This window comes from Triticum urartu, chromosome 5A (genome assembly GCF_056163025.1).
Source record: "Triticum urartu cultivar PI428250 chromosome 5A, HENAU_Tu73, whole genome shotgun sequence".
Lineage (NCBI taxonomy): Eukaryota > Viridiplantae > Streptophyta > Magnoliopsida > Poales > Poaceae > Triticum > Triticum urartu.
The window spans coordinates 30,132,419-30,145,711 of NC_141877.1; the positions used below are offsets into that span (position 1 = coordinate 30,132,419).

The 13,293-nt window shown below is 48.6% G+C and overlaps 2 protein-coding genes across 2 annotated transcripts; both read left to right on the plus strand.

Moving 5' to 3' along the window:
• The first annotated feature begins 253 nt into the window (after positions 1 to 253).
• On the plus strand, positions 254 to 5,065 carry LOC125507472 (uncharacterized). Its single transcript, XM_048672044.2, has 4 exons — positions 254 to 965; positions 2,477 to 2,626; positions 2,752 to 3,414; positions 3,564 to 5,065. Exons 1-4 carry the CDS (start codon positions 615 to 617, stop codon positions 4,638 to 4,640), a joined length of 2,241 nt encoding a protein of 746 aa, XP_048528001.2. The 5' UTR covers positions 254 to 614; the 3' UTR covers positions 4,641 to 5,065.
• A 3,770-nt stretch (positions 5,066 to 8,835) lies between these two features.
• On the plus strand, positions 8,836 to 10,764 carry LOC125507473 (DIMBOA UDP-glucosyltransferase BX8). The gene is made up of 2 exons (XM_048672045.2): positions 8,836 to 9,543; positions 9,635 to 10,764. Exons 1-2 carry the CDS (start codon positions 9,054 to 9,056, stop codon positions 10,513 to 10,515), a joined length of 1,371 nt encoding a protein of 456 aa, XP_048528002.2. The 5' UTR covers positions 8,836 to 9,053; the 3' UTR covers positions 10,516 to 10,764.
• The last annotated feature ends 2,529 nt before the right edge of the window (positions 10,765 to 13,293 follow it).

A 13,293-nucleotide genomic window follows, 5' to 3' on the forward strand; every position in this document is an offset into this window, starting at 1 on the left:
CACCGTCCTCCAACAAACCTATTCCATCGGTCCACCCACATCGCCGCCCTCGCTCCGGCATCCGACGGCCGCCGTCAGCCCAAACACGTCCCGCAACCAAAGATCCAACCGACTAACCCGAATTTTAACACCACGGATAACAATATCCGGGAGGCCGACCGGCGGGCCCCACCGCGCCCTGGAGTAAACTACCATGCACCTTTTCGTCATAAATAAAATATAAATTACGAGAATGGGCCTCCTCCTGCCCCCGCGTGTGTTATTATTTCTCTCTTGCTCACTCTCCTCCGTCCGCCCCGTGCATCTCTCTCCTCTCTCCTCTCTCCTCGTATATTCTTCTTCTTCCTCCTCCGCCTCCGCGTCCCAATCTCCAACGAACTCCCCGAATCCCGCCCCGCCCCGACACAAATCCGCTCCCCCCTTGTCAATCCCGCCCCCACCCCCTCGCCGCAATCCGTCCCATCACGCCCGATTCCAGCCTCGCCCGCCCGCCGGCGCAATCCGCTCCCAAGGCGCCGTTCTTGGACGGAGAAGGAGTTCCCTTTCGGTTAGGCGCTGCGGAGGCTCCTGCGCCGGAGTTCTACGCCGGAGGTAGAGTTCTCTGAGGCTCGTTGATGTTGGCGATGCGGTGGCCGTGGCCGCCGGCGGCGAGGAAGTTCAGCGTGCGGCTGGTGGTGCGGCGGGCGGAGGGCCTGCCCCCTGCCCCCGCGACGGACGCCGATGCCGAGGCCAGGATGGCCGTCGAGCTCAAGTGGAAGGGCCCCAAGGCCAGGTGGAAGGGCCTCCGGGTCTGCCGCAACCGCACGCGCCTGGAGGCGCCGGCGCCGGCGGTGGATGCGGAGCCCTCCGCGGCGGCCGTGGCGTGGGACGAGGAGTTCGAGGACGTGGTCACCCTCACCGCGGCCTCGCACCGCAAGCCCGCCGCCGCGTTCCACCCCTGGGACCTCTCCTTCTCCGTCCTCAATGTGAGCACACTCCCCCCTCTTTCTCTTTCCGCGTACTGCTACCTTTTTTCTTTTCGTGTGGAAATTAAAGTAATTTTGATATGTTCTTGACGTAATTGGATCGATGGATATGTTATTTTGACGATTTCTCCACCCGCACTTTGTGCCGATTCTGATTCGATTGGATCATTAGATTAAAAGTTTCGCGTGGGTGTTTGAATCATTCCTGTTTGGATATATTTTTTTAGAATTTCATCCCCGGTCATGGTGATGGTGAAAGTTTTGACTTTTTTCGTTGAAAAAGTCAGTCTCATTGGTTTTTCGTTGAAAACGATAACGTGTTTATAATTCGTTTGGATCTTGCCTTTTACAACAGCAACAGAACAATCCAAGGCAACAAACCCAAGCTTTTAACAATATATGACAATTCTAGATTTTATTATTAGCTTTAACAGAATAAGACAATTATAAAATTGATTAAAAGTTTTTTTTCTGAAAAACATGCAAGCAGTGTGGTTGGTGCTGGTTTTTATTTCAGTTTTTCTGACGATAGGATTATTGATCTTAGCCACTTTTCTGCCCTTTTTGGCTATTGTGATGTTCAATGATTAGGATTCTGGTGGTTAGGCCATGTAGTTTGTTATTTGGAATCTACAAATCGGTTTAGCTTTATTGCAAATTTAGAATAGCTTACTGGTGACAATGAGGTGTTTTTTAGCCAGTATATGCTTGTCTTGGCGACTGAGTTATTTGAATATATGAAAGCCGAGCTGTTGATTTAATGATAAGTATCTATGTTGTTCATATTAGTAGCTTCAGCTTTGCTGTTGTAAACTAGGTATGGTACAAGGAGAAAGCGATATAATGCAATATACGATTAATTATACTCTTGTCGGGCTTCGCAAACTCAGGAGAGATTGTCCATACATGAATTGATTAGGCTTATTGTACTTGTCCTGCCAATTGTTGCTTTGTGAGCCTTTAGACAAACACCGACACAATGAAAAAAATGATGCCGTGCCTTGTTGTCCCAGCTGTTTCCACTAGTTTGTGATTGGCGGTATTGTCATTTTGTCATGTTGTTTGCTTGGTGATTCGCCGTTGCGCCATTTATTGTTTTGAGTACACTGTGTAACTGGAAGCTAATCTAGTGGGAGCTTGCTAGTTGCCACCCATTTATCAGGGAAAAGAAACGGATAGTTACAATTGGTGCCATATACCCTCTACTGTACTTCTTCACCGACACATTTAAATTCCTATGAGGCAGGCTACCAGTTCTGCTGAGTTGAACTAGTGCAAAATGACCGCATCATTTAAAGCTGTACGCGGCAGGCTAGTGGTTTTGCTGAGTTAAACTATTGTTAATTGACCACAGCATTCAAATCCACATGAGGCAGGCTACCAGTTTTGCTGAGTTAAACTAGTGTAAATTGGAATGTGTAGAACACTTTGCATCTTCTTTTGATTAGTCTGTTCTAATGCATTCCTGCACTTTATTCTGACCTCTCAATGGTTTGTTTCTATTGTTGCAGGATTCAAATAAAGGCCCAAAAGGTGAATTAATTTTGGGAACTGCATCACTGAACCTAGCAGATTACACATCTGCTCCTGAAGAGGAAATCGAGATCATCCTCCCATTATCGGTGCCCAATGGCACACCTGAGTCTTCCCCATCACTTCATGTATGTTGGTGGATATGATGCTATAAACCAATGACACTTTCTTGTCCAATATATATTGTTTTCTCATTGGAACACCATATATCATATAGTCAACCAGTTTGTTAATTACTGTCCTTTTTTTTCAGCTCACTCTGAGTTTGGTGGAACTAAGACTTCCTCAGCAATCATCAGATGCAGCACAGCGTTCTGTTGCTTGTGTCCCATTGTCACCATCTTCTGGTGACTCTGTTCCTTCTGGAAAAGATGAGCATTCTGTTATTAAAGCTGGGCTGAGAAAGGTGAAAATCATCACAGATCTTGTGTCGACTCGGAGGTCTAAGAAGGCTAAGAGAGAGGATGACAGCAGTGATAAGTATGTTCATAGTGACGGCGCCGAATACCCTTGTGTTATTGACTCTGATGATGATCTAGATGATAGACAGAGGGATGATGACTTTGGGGGTTCAACTGTCAGGAAGTCCTTCAGCTACGGTTCGCTGCAGTCTGTGAATGTAGCTGGTGGCCTCTTTTATGCACATGCAAGGATTGATGGAGAGCATGAGGACTGGATATATTACAGTCACCGTAAATCTGACGCCGGCTATCATGTAGAGAAAGAGCCATCATCCACTTCGGAGGAGAATTCCTCTGTAGTTATTCCGCGAAAAAGGAGCATACTTCCTTGGAGAAAGGTCAAACTGCCGAAGAAAGGGGAACCCTTGTTGAAGAACAAGAATGGCGAAGAGGGTGGCGATGATATTGACTATGATCGTCGGCTATTAACCTCTTCTGATGAATCCGTTTCTGGGGTACCTATTTCTTTCATATCTTGGGACATGATTCTTGATATTCACTTTCTGTTTACTGCTTTCATGCCCATTTCCCTTTGTTTTTCTTGGTTTTGTGGCACCATCGTTGGAGGCTTGCTGATATAGCGTATGATCTTTCTTATTTTCAGGGATCAAGTGGTTCTGTTAGTACTATGGAGTCAGTATTTGGCGATGACAATTTTGTTGTGGGGAACTGGGAGTCAAAGGAGGTACTTAGTCGTGATGGGCATTTGAAGCTTTCCACCCAGGTGTTCTTCGCATCAATAGACCAGAGGAGTGAACGGGCTGCCGGGGAGAGTGCCTGCACCGCACTGGTGGCTGTCATCGCGGACTGGTTCCAGGCAAACCAGGAGCTGATGCCAATCCGCTCACAGTTTGACAGCCTCATCCGAGAAGGATCTCTAGAGTGGAGGAAACTTTGTGAGAATGAGACCTATAGAGAGCGCTTCCCCGACAAGCACTTTGATCTTGAGACAGTACTTCATGCCAAGATCCGCCCACTCACAGTTGCTCCTAACAAGTCATTCGTTGGGTTTTTCCAGCCTGAAAGTGCAGAGGATGGCAGTGGGTTTGACTTCCTTGATGGTGCCATGTCCTTCGATAACATCTGGGAAGAGATCAGCCAAGCAGCGGAGGCTTCCACTGAGAAGCCTACTCTTTATGTTGTCAGCTGGAACGACCATTTTTTTGTTCTCAAGGTCGAGGCTGACGCATATTACATCATTGATACGCTTGGTGAGAGGCTGTATGAAGGTTGCAACCAGGCATACATCTTGAAGTTCGACGACAGCACCACAATTCACAAAGAGCCAGCCGAAAAGAAAGAAGGCAGCCCTGATTCCAGCGCGCACCACAAGGATTCTGCGGAAAGCTCCTCCACCGAGCAGGACAGCGGAACCGACGACACCGAGGAGACCAAGCTCGTCGTGCTCAAGGGCAAGGAGGCATGCAAGGAGTACATCAAGAGCTTCCTGGCCGCCATCCCGATCCGGGAGCTGCAGGCCGACATCAAGAAGGGGCTCATGGCGTCGACGCCGCTGCACCACCGCCTCCAGATCGAGTTCCACTACACCGAGGCATGCCCCAGAGAGATCACCCTCCTGGCGGCCCAGGCCCCCGCGATCGAAGCCCCCTTCGAGTTTTGCTGGCCCGACCCGCCGCCCGCCATGGAGTTTCCCCTGGCACCTGCAGTCGCCGTTGTATAGTGCCCGCCGCCATGGCTGCCGAGAGCTAATCGACCGGCGTTTAACATACAGAGGGAGAGAGAGAGAGAGAGAGAGAGGCTCCTTTTTCAGGGCGAACCCTGAAGTGAACCGGGTCGAAGATCTGGCTTCATCTCGGGTTTGCGCCGTTTGCTGTCTAGTTAGTTAAGATGAAACCGAACTGACTAGTATAGGTAACCGAACCGAACCAAATTCCCGTTTTGCTCCGTGTGTGTGTGTGTGTGTGTGTGTGTGTGTGTGTGTGTGTTTTCCTTCACTTTCTCTGCCAGGCTATGGGAGGGAGGAGCTTTCATCTTGTACAAAGAAAGAAGAATGCTGTCTGCTCCGACCTGCCGTCCTGAATTGAGTGGTGATGGGACCTGTAATCATCCTTAGTAGATCCTCAATGTTAATTATGTTAATGCTAATTATTATGCCATGTTCCTTTCTTCTGAGAGATGCTGTATTTCACTACTGCTTTGAGCTTCCAGTTAGTTCAGGAGAGCTTGTAGTTTCACAGGTCCGAAAAATTGGATTGAAGATGGGGACATTTTCAGTTCAAAAAAGAAAGAAATAAAGGAAGGAAGTGGACATGTGGATGCAAAATACACACTAGCTAGTACTGATTGAGTTGATCATCTTGTGAACATGACATGATCCTTGGATGATGAGCAGTTTTATGTCTGCATCAGTGCAAAGATTTATCAAAACTAATTGAGTTGGATCATCTTGTGAACATGACATAACCCTCTCGCTGTCAACGACTGCTTTTCCGGTGCATGACAGGGAACTGATCCCATCCACCACAAATGTATTTCTTTTTGGATGAGTGTGACAGGTGAGCTGTAGCTGCCATTGTGGAACTGTTAGATGCAGTGTGTACATCGTGTGTACATGTGACAGGTCAAAGTCAAGCTTTATTTGTTTATACGTAGGATTTTAGAATATATATGGTGTATTTCAATGCTCATGCTAGCTGGCATCACTTTTCTGGAGTCAACTCTGACCTGTAGATACACGCTCATCAGATTCAGATGGCCCATGGCTGACCTGAAATGCAAAATAGAAACACAATACTAGTGCAGCATAGTTTACCTTGGCAAGATTGAAAACATTTTGTCTGCTGTCAAACTTCCTGCAGAATTCATCTTTCTTTTTTTCTGCAAAACTCCTACCAAATATCTATCCGTTCTAACAAAAGGATCCGGAAAATGCAGAGGGTTTACCAACCAGGAGCAATGGCAATGTACTCTACCACCAATTCATGGCACCGAAATAAAAGCAGCATTATGGCCAGGTCAGGGCAGTAGTACTTTCTCACAGCCATTGCAGGGCTGAAAAAGTTGGCATATGGTGGCCTTTTTGTGTGCTCAAAGCTATGCTGATTAACTGTTTGGTTAATTGGCTTACTGAAGTATTAATGGGTGGGTCCAGTTAAGTACACCTGTTGCAGTTTTGATGCCTGTACCTGTTGCATCTCTAATCATTCTATCAACTGAATGAAGGATCGTAGTTAGAATTATCGCCATGACATTTGTATACAAGTGACATTTCAAAAAGAAAAAAAAAACAGGCAAGAATATTACTACTAATATCTGATCCATGAGTTCCATTCAACCTGGGCAAGGAGAGGCATGTCTGGTTTCTCTCTGTGATGCAGCAAACAGATGCTGAGACAGAGAGATTTCATGGGCTATTTTTGGGTTTCAACTCATCACAAAGAGGCTGCTCAAACTGTCCTGGAACAGCAGAAAACTCACTTGGCTTCCTACTTGAAGAAGGTTCAGAACTGAAAGCCTGAAACTCTGCAGTTGTAGTCTATGTCTGGGACACAAGTACATACACATGCAAGACATGGATTTTGTGCACACAGTTGCGAATTACTATAAATAATATCAAAGCTCATGTTGAAATTTTGCCGGGCTTGAAAATTTGAGGCAACAAGAAAACAAATCCGTCCCTCGCAAAAATAAATAAATAATCCGTACATATGCTGTTTAGAGGCTTCAATTTCTTCTTCTTTCTGCAGAGCGCTTGCATTCATATTTTTGCAAAATATTATGATCAAATGTCCATACGAAATTTCCACAGATGGCCATATATCATGATGCTAATTATTTGATCACTGGGCTCTCCGTATGCAAGCATCAGGATGGCTGCCGTGCATTTCTGATAAGATGAGAAGCCCATCTTTTCAAGGGCATTCTCTTTGCACTCGAAATAATTATAGTATCTGACCACCCCCTCTCCAATACGGTTGAAAAGATGCCTACCCATATGGAAACGCTGCCGAAATTTTTGATGTTTGAACAACGGGTTGGTTGTGTCAAAGCAGTCCTTCCAAAGAAGGAAATGGTGACTCTATTGGTTGCGATTCAACGCCGGAAGGTGGCCTGGGATCGAGCCACGAAACAACGACTACTGCTTATTAAGGTGGTCATGGACCAACACGACAGCCAAGATCTCCTCCTCCTTGGACGAGTAATCGTCGGAGTCGCAAAGGAAATTGTGGGGAAAAAAACTCATCGGCGGAGTCCATTTTGTATCTTGGCAAACTGTCGAACAGCTTGTGGGCGTCGACGCAGAAGTTGGCCGGCGAAGAGACGCGTGCCTCCCTTGGACCAGGTGGCTGACCTGGCGGAGTCCGAGGAGCGTCCGGTGTCAGGACAGCGGGCGGTGCCGGACGAAGGAGCTGGCCGGGGCGGGGAGGCGGCTTCCTGCCCACGGCGGCGTCGGAAGGGGGGTGGGTGGGTGGGTGGGAAGTTTCGGTACCCCGGCAGCGAGGCGGTGGTGGCGGCGTTGGGGGGAGGTATGTCGGCACCGGCTGCTGGCAGAGGCACACGTCCGCTTCATATTCGTGCCGACGCGAATCAAGATCAAAATTGGGCCGGGAATGGATCGACAGGCGGATGAAAAGTGGACGTGCGTCCGTTTGAATCGGCGCGTTGGGCCGACTTTTCTGTCCGCGTCGACTCAAACGGACGCGCGCGGACGAAATGAGTCGGCCCGCTGGAGTTGCTCTAATTATTTGTGTCGGCCATTCCTTATTGCAGCATGGTCATAAATTATCGAGAATGTGCATTTGACTAGTGCTACTATATTCAGTTCCAAAACAGAAAACAAAGTGGCCATCATGAATAAGATGGCCCACGGCTCATGGCTGAGCTGATAAGGAAAAAAAGGAAAAATAATACTCGTTCCGTCCTAAAATAAGTGTCTCAACTTTGTACTAAGCTTAAAACACTTATTTTGGGACGGAGGAAGTAACAAGTAAAGCAAGCTGCATCAAAATTTACCATGAAAATAATTTTGATTGGTGAAACATTTTTTCTACTTCCAAAATTCCTTCGAAGTTCTTGACAAATTTCAAAAAGGGCACAGAAAACAAAAAAAGGAGGTGGAAATTGCAGAGGTTTACCAAGCAGGCGCAATAGCTAGCCCATGCACTCTACCAATTCTATCATGGCACCGTCAGGCTGTGGTACCTCTTCTCACAGCCGTTGCAGGGTTGAAAAATGTGGCATATGTGGTGCCCTTTTGTTGCTGAACATTGTTGTGTGTGCTCAACTCAAAGCTATGCTGGTAAATTGTTTGATTAATTGGCTTACTGAAGTTTTAATGGGTCTAGTTAAGTACGCCCATTGTAGCTCCACACCTGTACCATTTCTAATTAAACCCTTGTTAGAAACTGCATGTCCAGTTTCTGATCTGGGGCAGAAGGGGCATGTCTAGTTTCTCCAGTTCATCTGTGATGCAGCACATGTACTGAGAGAGACTGCAGAAGAGCAGAAAACTAGGCTTCCTACTTGTAGAAGGTTCAGAGATGAAAGCCTGAAGCATGATCACTGCAGACTGTATCTGCAATTGTAATCCGGGTCTGGGACTAGAGTACGCACGCAACCCGGATTTTGTGCACATGGTTGCACCTTGAACCTAGCTATCTTACACCCTCTGTACCTACTGTACATTTCTTTTTCTTTTTTCGAAGAATAGTAAAATTCAAAGATCATGCTGATTTTGTTGTTGTTGTTGGAAATTTGAGGCAAATACGAAAAGCAGATTCGGACATTTTGAATAGTGAATGGTATCCTGTTCAGAGGCTCAGATTTTCTTCTTCTTCCCGCAGGGCGCTTGCATTCATATGTGCAACAACTTTTGCCAAATAATCAGTATGATAAAATGGGTAGATGCCAATACATCAAGATGCTAATTATTTGATTAATTTGCTGACAGGTCCAATATAAAAAATACTAAGTATAGTACATGGGCTGCTACCTTTGCTAAGTCGCTCAAAATAAACAAAAAAATACTACACCACTCCTCCGCTTGGTAAGGGAAGCTAGCTGCGTGCTTACAATAATCGATCGATCCCCGTCCGCCTCATTGCTTGTGCTTTGGTGTGGCTAGCCGGCGACGATGGCGACGCAAGAAAAAGAAGAGGCACCCCACGCCGTCCGCCGCCGGGTCGTCTTGTTCCCGCTGCCGTTCCAGGGCCACCTCAGCCCCATGCTCCAGCTGGCCGAGCTCCTCCGCGCCCGCGGCCTGCCCGTCACCGTCCTCCACACCGACTTCAACGCGCCTGACCCTACACGGCACCCAGAGCTTGCCTTTGTCCCGATCCACGAGGCGCTTCCCACCTCAGCCACCTCCCCCGACGCCGACATCGTCGCGCAGCTCCTGGCCCTCAACAGCGGTTGCGAGGCGCCCTTCCGGGAGGCCCTGGCATCGCTGCTGCGCCGCGAGGACGTGGCCTGCGCCGTCGTCGACGGGCAGTGGTACGCGGCGCTGGGGGCGGCGAGCGCGCTCGGCGTCCCCGTGCTCGCGCTCCGCACGGACAGCGCCGCCACGTTCGGCAGCTTGCTTGCGTTCCCTCGGCTGCGCGACGCCGGCTACGTCCCAATCAAAGGCAAGTCGTGGTGCGAGTTCATTGAATTGAATTCGACGTACTCAACCTTGGAGCGCATGTATCGATGGATGCTTGTGAACTTTGTGTGCAGTTGCAGAGGAGCGACGGGACGAGCTTGTGCCGGAGCTGGAGCCGCTCCGCGTGCGCGACCTCATCCGCATCGACGGCAGCGACGTGGACGCGCTGTGCGGCTTCATCTCCCGCGTCGCCGACGCCGCGCGGGCCTCCGCGTCAGGGGTCGTGCTCAACTCGTTCGACGCCATCGAGGCGCCGGAGCTGGCCAGGATAGAGAAGGAGCTGTCCTGTCCGGCGTTCGCCGTCGGCCCGCTGCACAGGATGTGCCCCGGGCCGGCGCCGGCGGAGCACGGCCTGCACGCGCCAGACCGCGGCTGCCTGGCGTGGCTGGACGCGCACCCGGCGCGCTCCGTGCTGTACGTGAGCCTGGGGAGCGTCGCTCGCGTCGACCGCGGCGTGTTCGAGGAGATGGCGTGGGGGCTGGCGGGCAGCGGCGTGCCGTTCCTGTGGGTCGTCCGGCCCGGCTCCGTCCGCGGCGGCGGCGCCGACGAACCACCCAACGGGCTCGACGAGGAAGCCAGGAGCAGGGGGAAGGTGGTGGCATGGGCGCCGCAGCTGGAGGTCCTGGCCCACGAGGCCGTCGGCGCCTTCTGGACGCACTGCGGCTGGAACTCAACGCTGGAGAGTGTGTGCGCCGGCGTGCCGATGCTCGCGCAGCCGTGCTTCGCGGACCAGACGGTGAACGCGAGGTACGTGACGCACCGGTGGGGCGTCGGGCTGGAGGTGGGAGACGTGATCGACAGGGTCAGGGTCGCCGAGAGGGTGAGGATGGTGATGCTCGGGGAAGAAGGGGATCGGGCGAGGGAGAAGGTGCGTGACCTCAAGCTGCAAGCAGACCAGTGTGTTGCTGCTAGTTTGGCCGTCGACAATCTCGTGCGGTACGTGCTGTCACTCTGAGTCGCCGGCCGGCTTCTCTACACGATTCTCCCCGTGATATTGAATAATGATCTCATCGGTGAATCATCGTCAGCGATGCCCTGAGAAAAAAAAATGACACCGCTTCGGCAATGTGTGCTTGCAGTATGTGTAAAAGCAGGATCCACACTTGCATAGACACAATCATCTTTCTTCCATGCATCAAAGCAGGCTTGCGGTAAAATAATGTTTTTCTTTTCGAAAAAGAGGAAGATCATACTCTATTTATTATTCACAAAGATTTTATAAAGTAATACACCAGTAAGTCTGAAGGCATCATCTTGACAACATCTGTCGCTATTTTCTATCCACTTGATGAAGGGGTGCCGATAGTCCAAGCCTAATACCAAACAGACCTCGCACCTAAGCCTAACATCTAAAAGAGGAGGCCTCAGTCAAGCCATATACCTGGTCTGGGGCACACACCAGTTCGGCGCACTCACAGAGGTCGCCGGCGTCATCTTCCACCGATCCATCTTCAGAGCAGGTACTGACACCACGACCATGCCAGGTCTGCCATCGACGCCAGACAGCGCCATCCTCCCGCGTGAGTCCGTCTACACACATCAATCCTTACCGACAAAAAAAGATTGCAGTCAGGCTGATAATAGTCGAGTGACATTACTTCGTCGGTCCGAACTAAGGAATCTGTTAGAAGAACGCCGAGACTCCACTGCGCCACGCCACCGAGATCCACAGTCGTTGATGCATAAGATGAAACACCACTCCACCAAAGACGATGTCCGCTGGTCCCTCGAGCCCATGCACACCTCCAAGACTGACGCCCCCAAGGGGGAAACGACGCAAGAGCGCCGCTGTCATCCGATCTACCGATCTAGGGTTTCCCCTGAGGTAACAGATAGAGGTCTAGAACTTCTCCACGACAATGTCTTCAAGAAGAGAACGACATAGAAGAGAGCCGCCATCGTCGGCCTTGGCATCTAGCCGAGCGCAAGGATTTCACCCAGATCTATTCGAAGAACCACCATCTAGTCTTGTGTACGAATTGCCGCCGTCTCTACCCAGGACTGGAAGTAGGATCCAGGCAGCCGTTGCCTGACCAGCCAGCAGCCGTTGCCTGACCAGCCAGCAGCCGCGCCACCAGAGAGCCCTACACCAGACCCCACCGCCGGCCCAGGAGAGGACGACGCCACGTACGCCCAGCAGCCACTGCCGCCAGTCCGTGCCGCCGCGCCCCATGCCTGCGCCACGTCGTCAGTAGAAGAAAGTGTCCCGCGCCGCCATCCTTGGGCAGGAGGAGAAGAAGGCCCCCCGCCACCTAGGCCAAGCAGGCTTTGCCCGGCGACCTGCGCCGACAGCAGGGAGGAGGGACGGAGGAGGGGCGAGGGGCGGCAGATCTGGGCTTCCCCCGACCGCCCGCAAAGACGGCACGAGAAGAGGGACGAGGGGTCTGTTACGAGGAGAGGGCGGAGCGGTAAAATAATGCTACTTTGAGGCAGGAAGAAAGTGGCATCCGAGCAAGCAGGTGCTCTGATTTCCTAAACTTTTTCTATGACACCAATCGGGCAATGGAGGGCACCGGTGTCAAATGAAACAAAAGTAAATTTAATAGTGCTTTTAGCCTTCTTTGTTTTAATATTGTCCGTATGTGATTGGTGCAAATGAAGAGAAAGAAAAAACAATAAAGAATAGACTTTACCTATATGTAAGCCGTGTGGAAATTAATTTTTGGTTAGTCCATTTTTGAGACGTTGATTTCTGCTTTAAGATTCGTGTATTTAACTTTCTGGGTTCATATGCGTGTTGTTTGGCCTGTGTTTTCTTTACTGACCCATATTTAGGCCAATCAATTCTTTAATGGGCCGAAGCCTATTCCAGTGCATCATTGCCTTCTTCATTCTCTTTTGGCTTTTTTACTTTTTTGTTTTTATGTGTTTTTTGTTTTTTTCCTTTCCTTTATTAGTTGATTTTTGGGTATCTTTGGATGTTGGGTTAGTGTGTTAAAATTTCACTGTTATATGATTATTCTTTGCATATTAAAAAATTGCAAGTTGTGTGAAAGTTTTTATATTTTATTTTTTCTTACAGGAAAATACCAACGCCATTAATTCATTCTTTCTTAAAAAACTTCATTATTTTGATATTGTGCTGTTATTTTATTTTCATTCTACTTTAAGGGTAATACCAATGACACTAATTCATTCGCTCTTAGATTGTTTTGCAAAAATTCCACTTTTATATGCTTATTCTCACATATTTTTAAAAAACCCAATTTTGTGTCTATTTTGTGCAAATTTTGTCACTTTTTGTCTTTGAATATTTTTTCTATTTTCTTTCTTTCTAAATGATATTTTTTGAACACAGTACAGACGCAAGCGTTCATATACATGTGTATACACGCACCCCTATGAAAGCACACACGCACACCCTACCCCTATGAGCACCACTATCGCCGAAAATCCTGAAATAAATCCAGGAATAAATGCGAGCACTAGGATTTGAACCCTGATGGGCTGGGGATACCACAGTCCCTCAAACCATCCAACCACAGGTTGGTTTGCTTTCTAAATGGTACTTAATACCACTAATTCATTCTTCCTATTTTAATTTTGTTAGTTTTATCTTATTTTTTATTTTCTTTTAGTTTAAAGGGTAATACTAATGTCGATAATTCATTACTTATTAGTAAGTTTCTTTTTTGTGAGATTCCACTATTATATGCTTATTATAAAAACATATATTTTTTGTGTAAATTGCGTGCAAATTCATCATTATTTTTATTTATTGTTCCACTTTCTT

What these genes read in the sequence shown, in the direction of transcription:
- LOC125507472 (XM_048672044.2), top strand. Translation starts at nt 615, where the DNA reads ATGTTGGCGATGCGGTGGCCGTGGCCGCCGGCGGCGAGGAAGTTCAGC. An exon ending in TCTCCTTCTCCGTCCTCAAT is followed by an intron (nt 966 to 2,476) that starts GTGAGCACACTC and finishes CTATTGTTGCAG; the next exon opens with GATTCAAATAAAGGCCCAAA. An exon ending in AGTCTTCCCCATCACTTCAT is followed by an intron (nt 2,627 to 2,751) that starts GTATGTTGGTGG and finishes CTTTTTTTTCAG; the next exon opens with CTCACTCTGAGTTTGGTGGA.
- LOC125507473 (XM_048672045.2), top strand. Translation starts at nt 9,054, where the DNA reads ATGGCGACGCAAGAAAAAGAAGAGGCACCCCACGCCGTCCGCCGCCGG. An exon ending in CGGCTACGTCCCAATCAAAG is followed by an intron (nt 9,544 to 9,634) that starts GCAAGTCGTGGT and finishes CTTTGTGTGCAG; the next exon opens with TTGCAGAGGAGCGACGGGAC.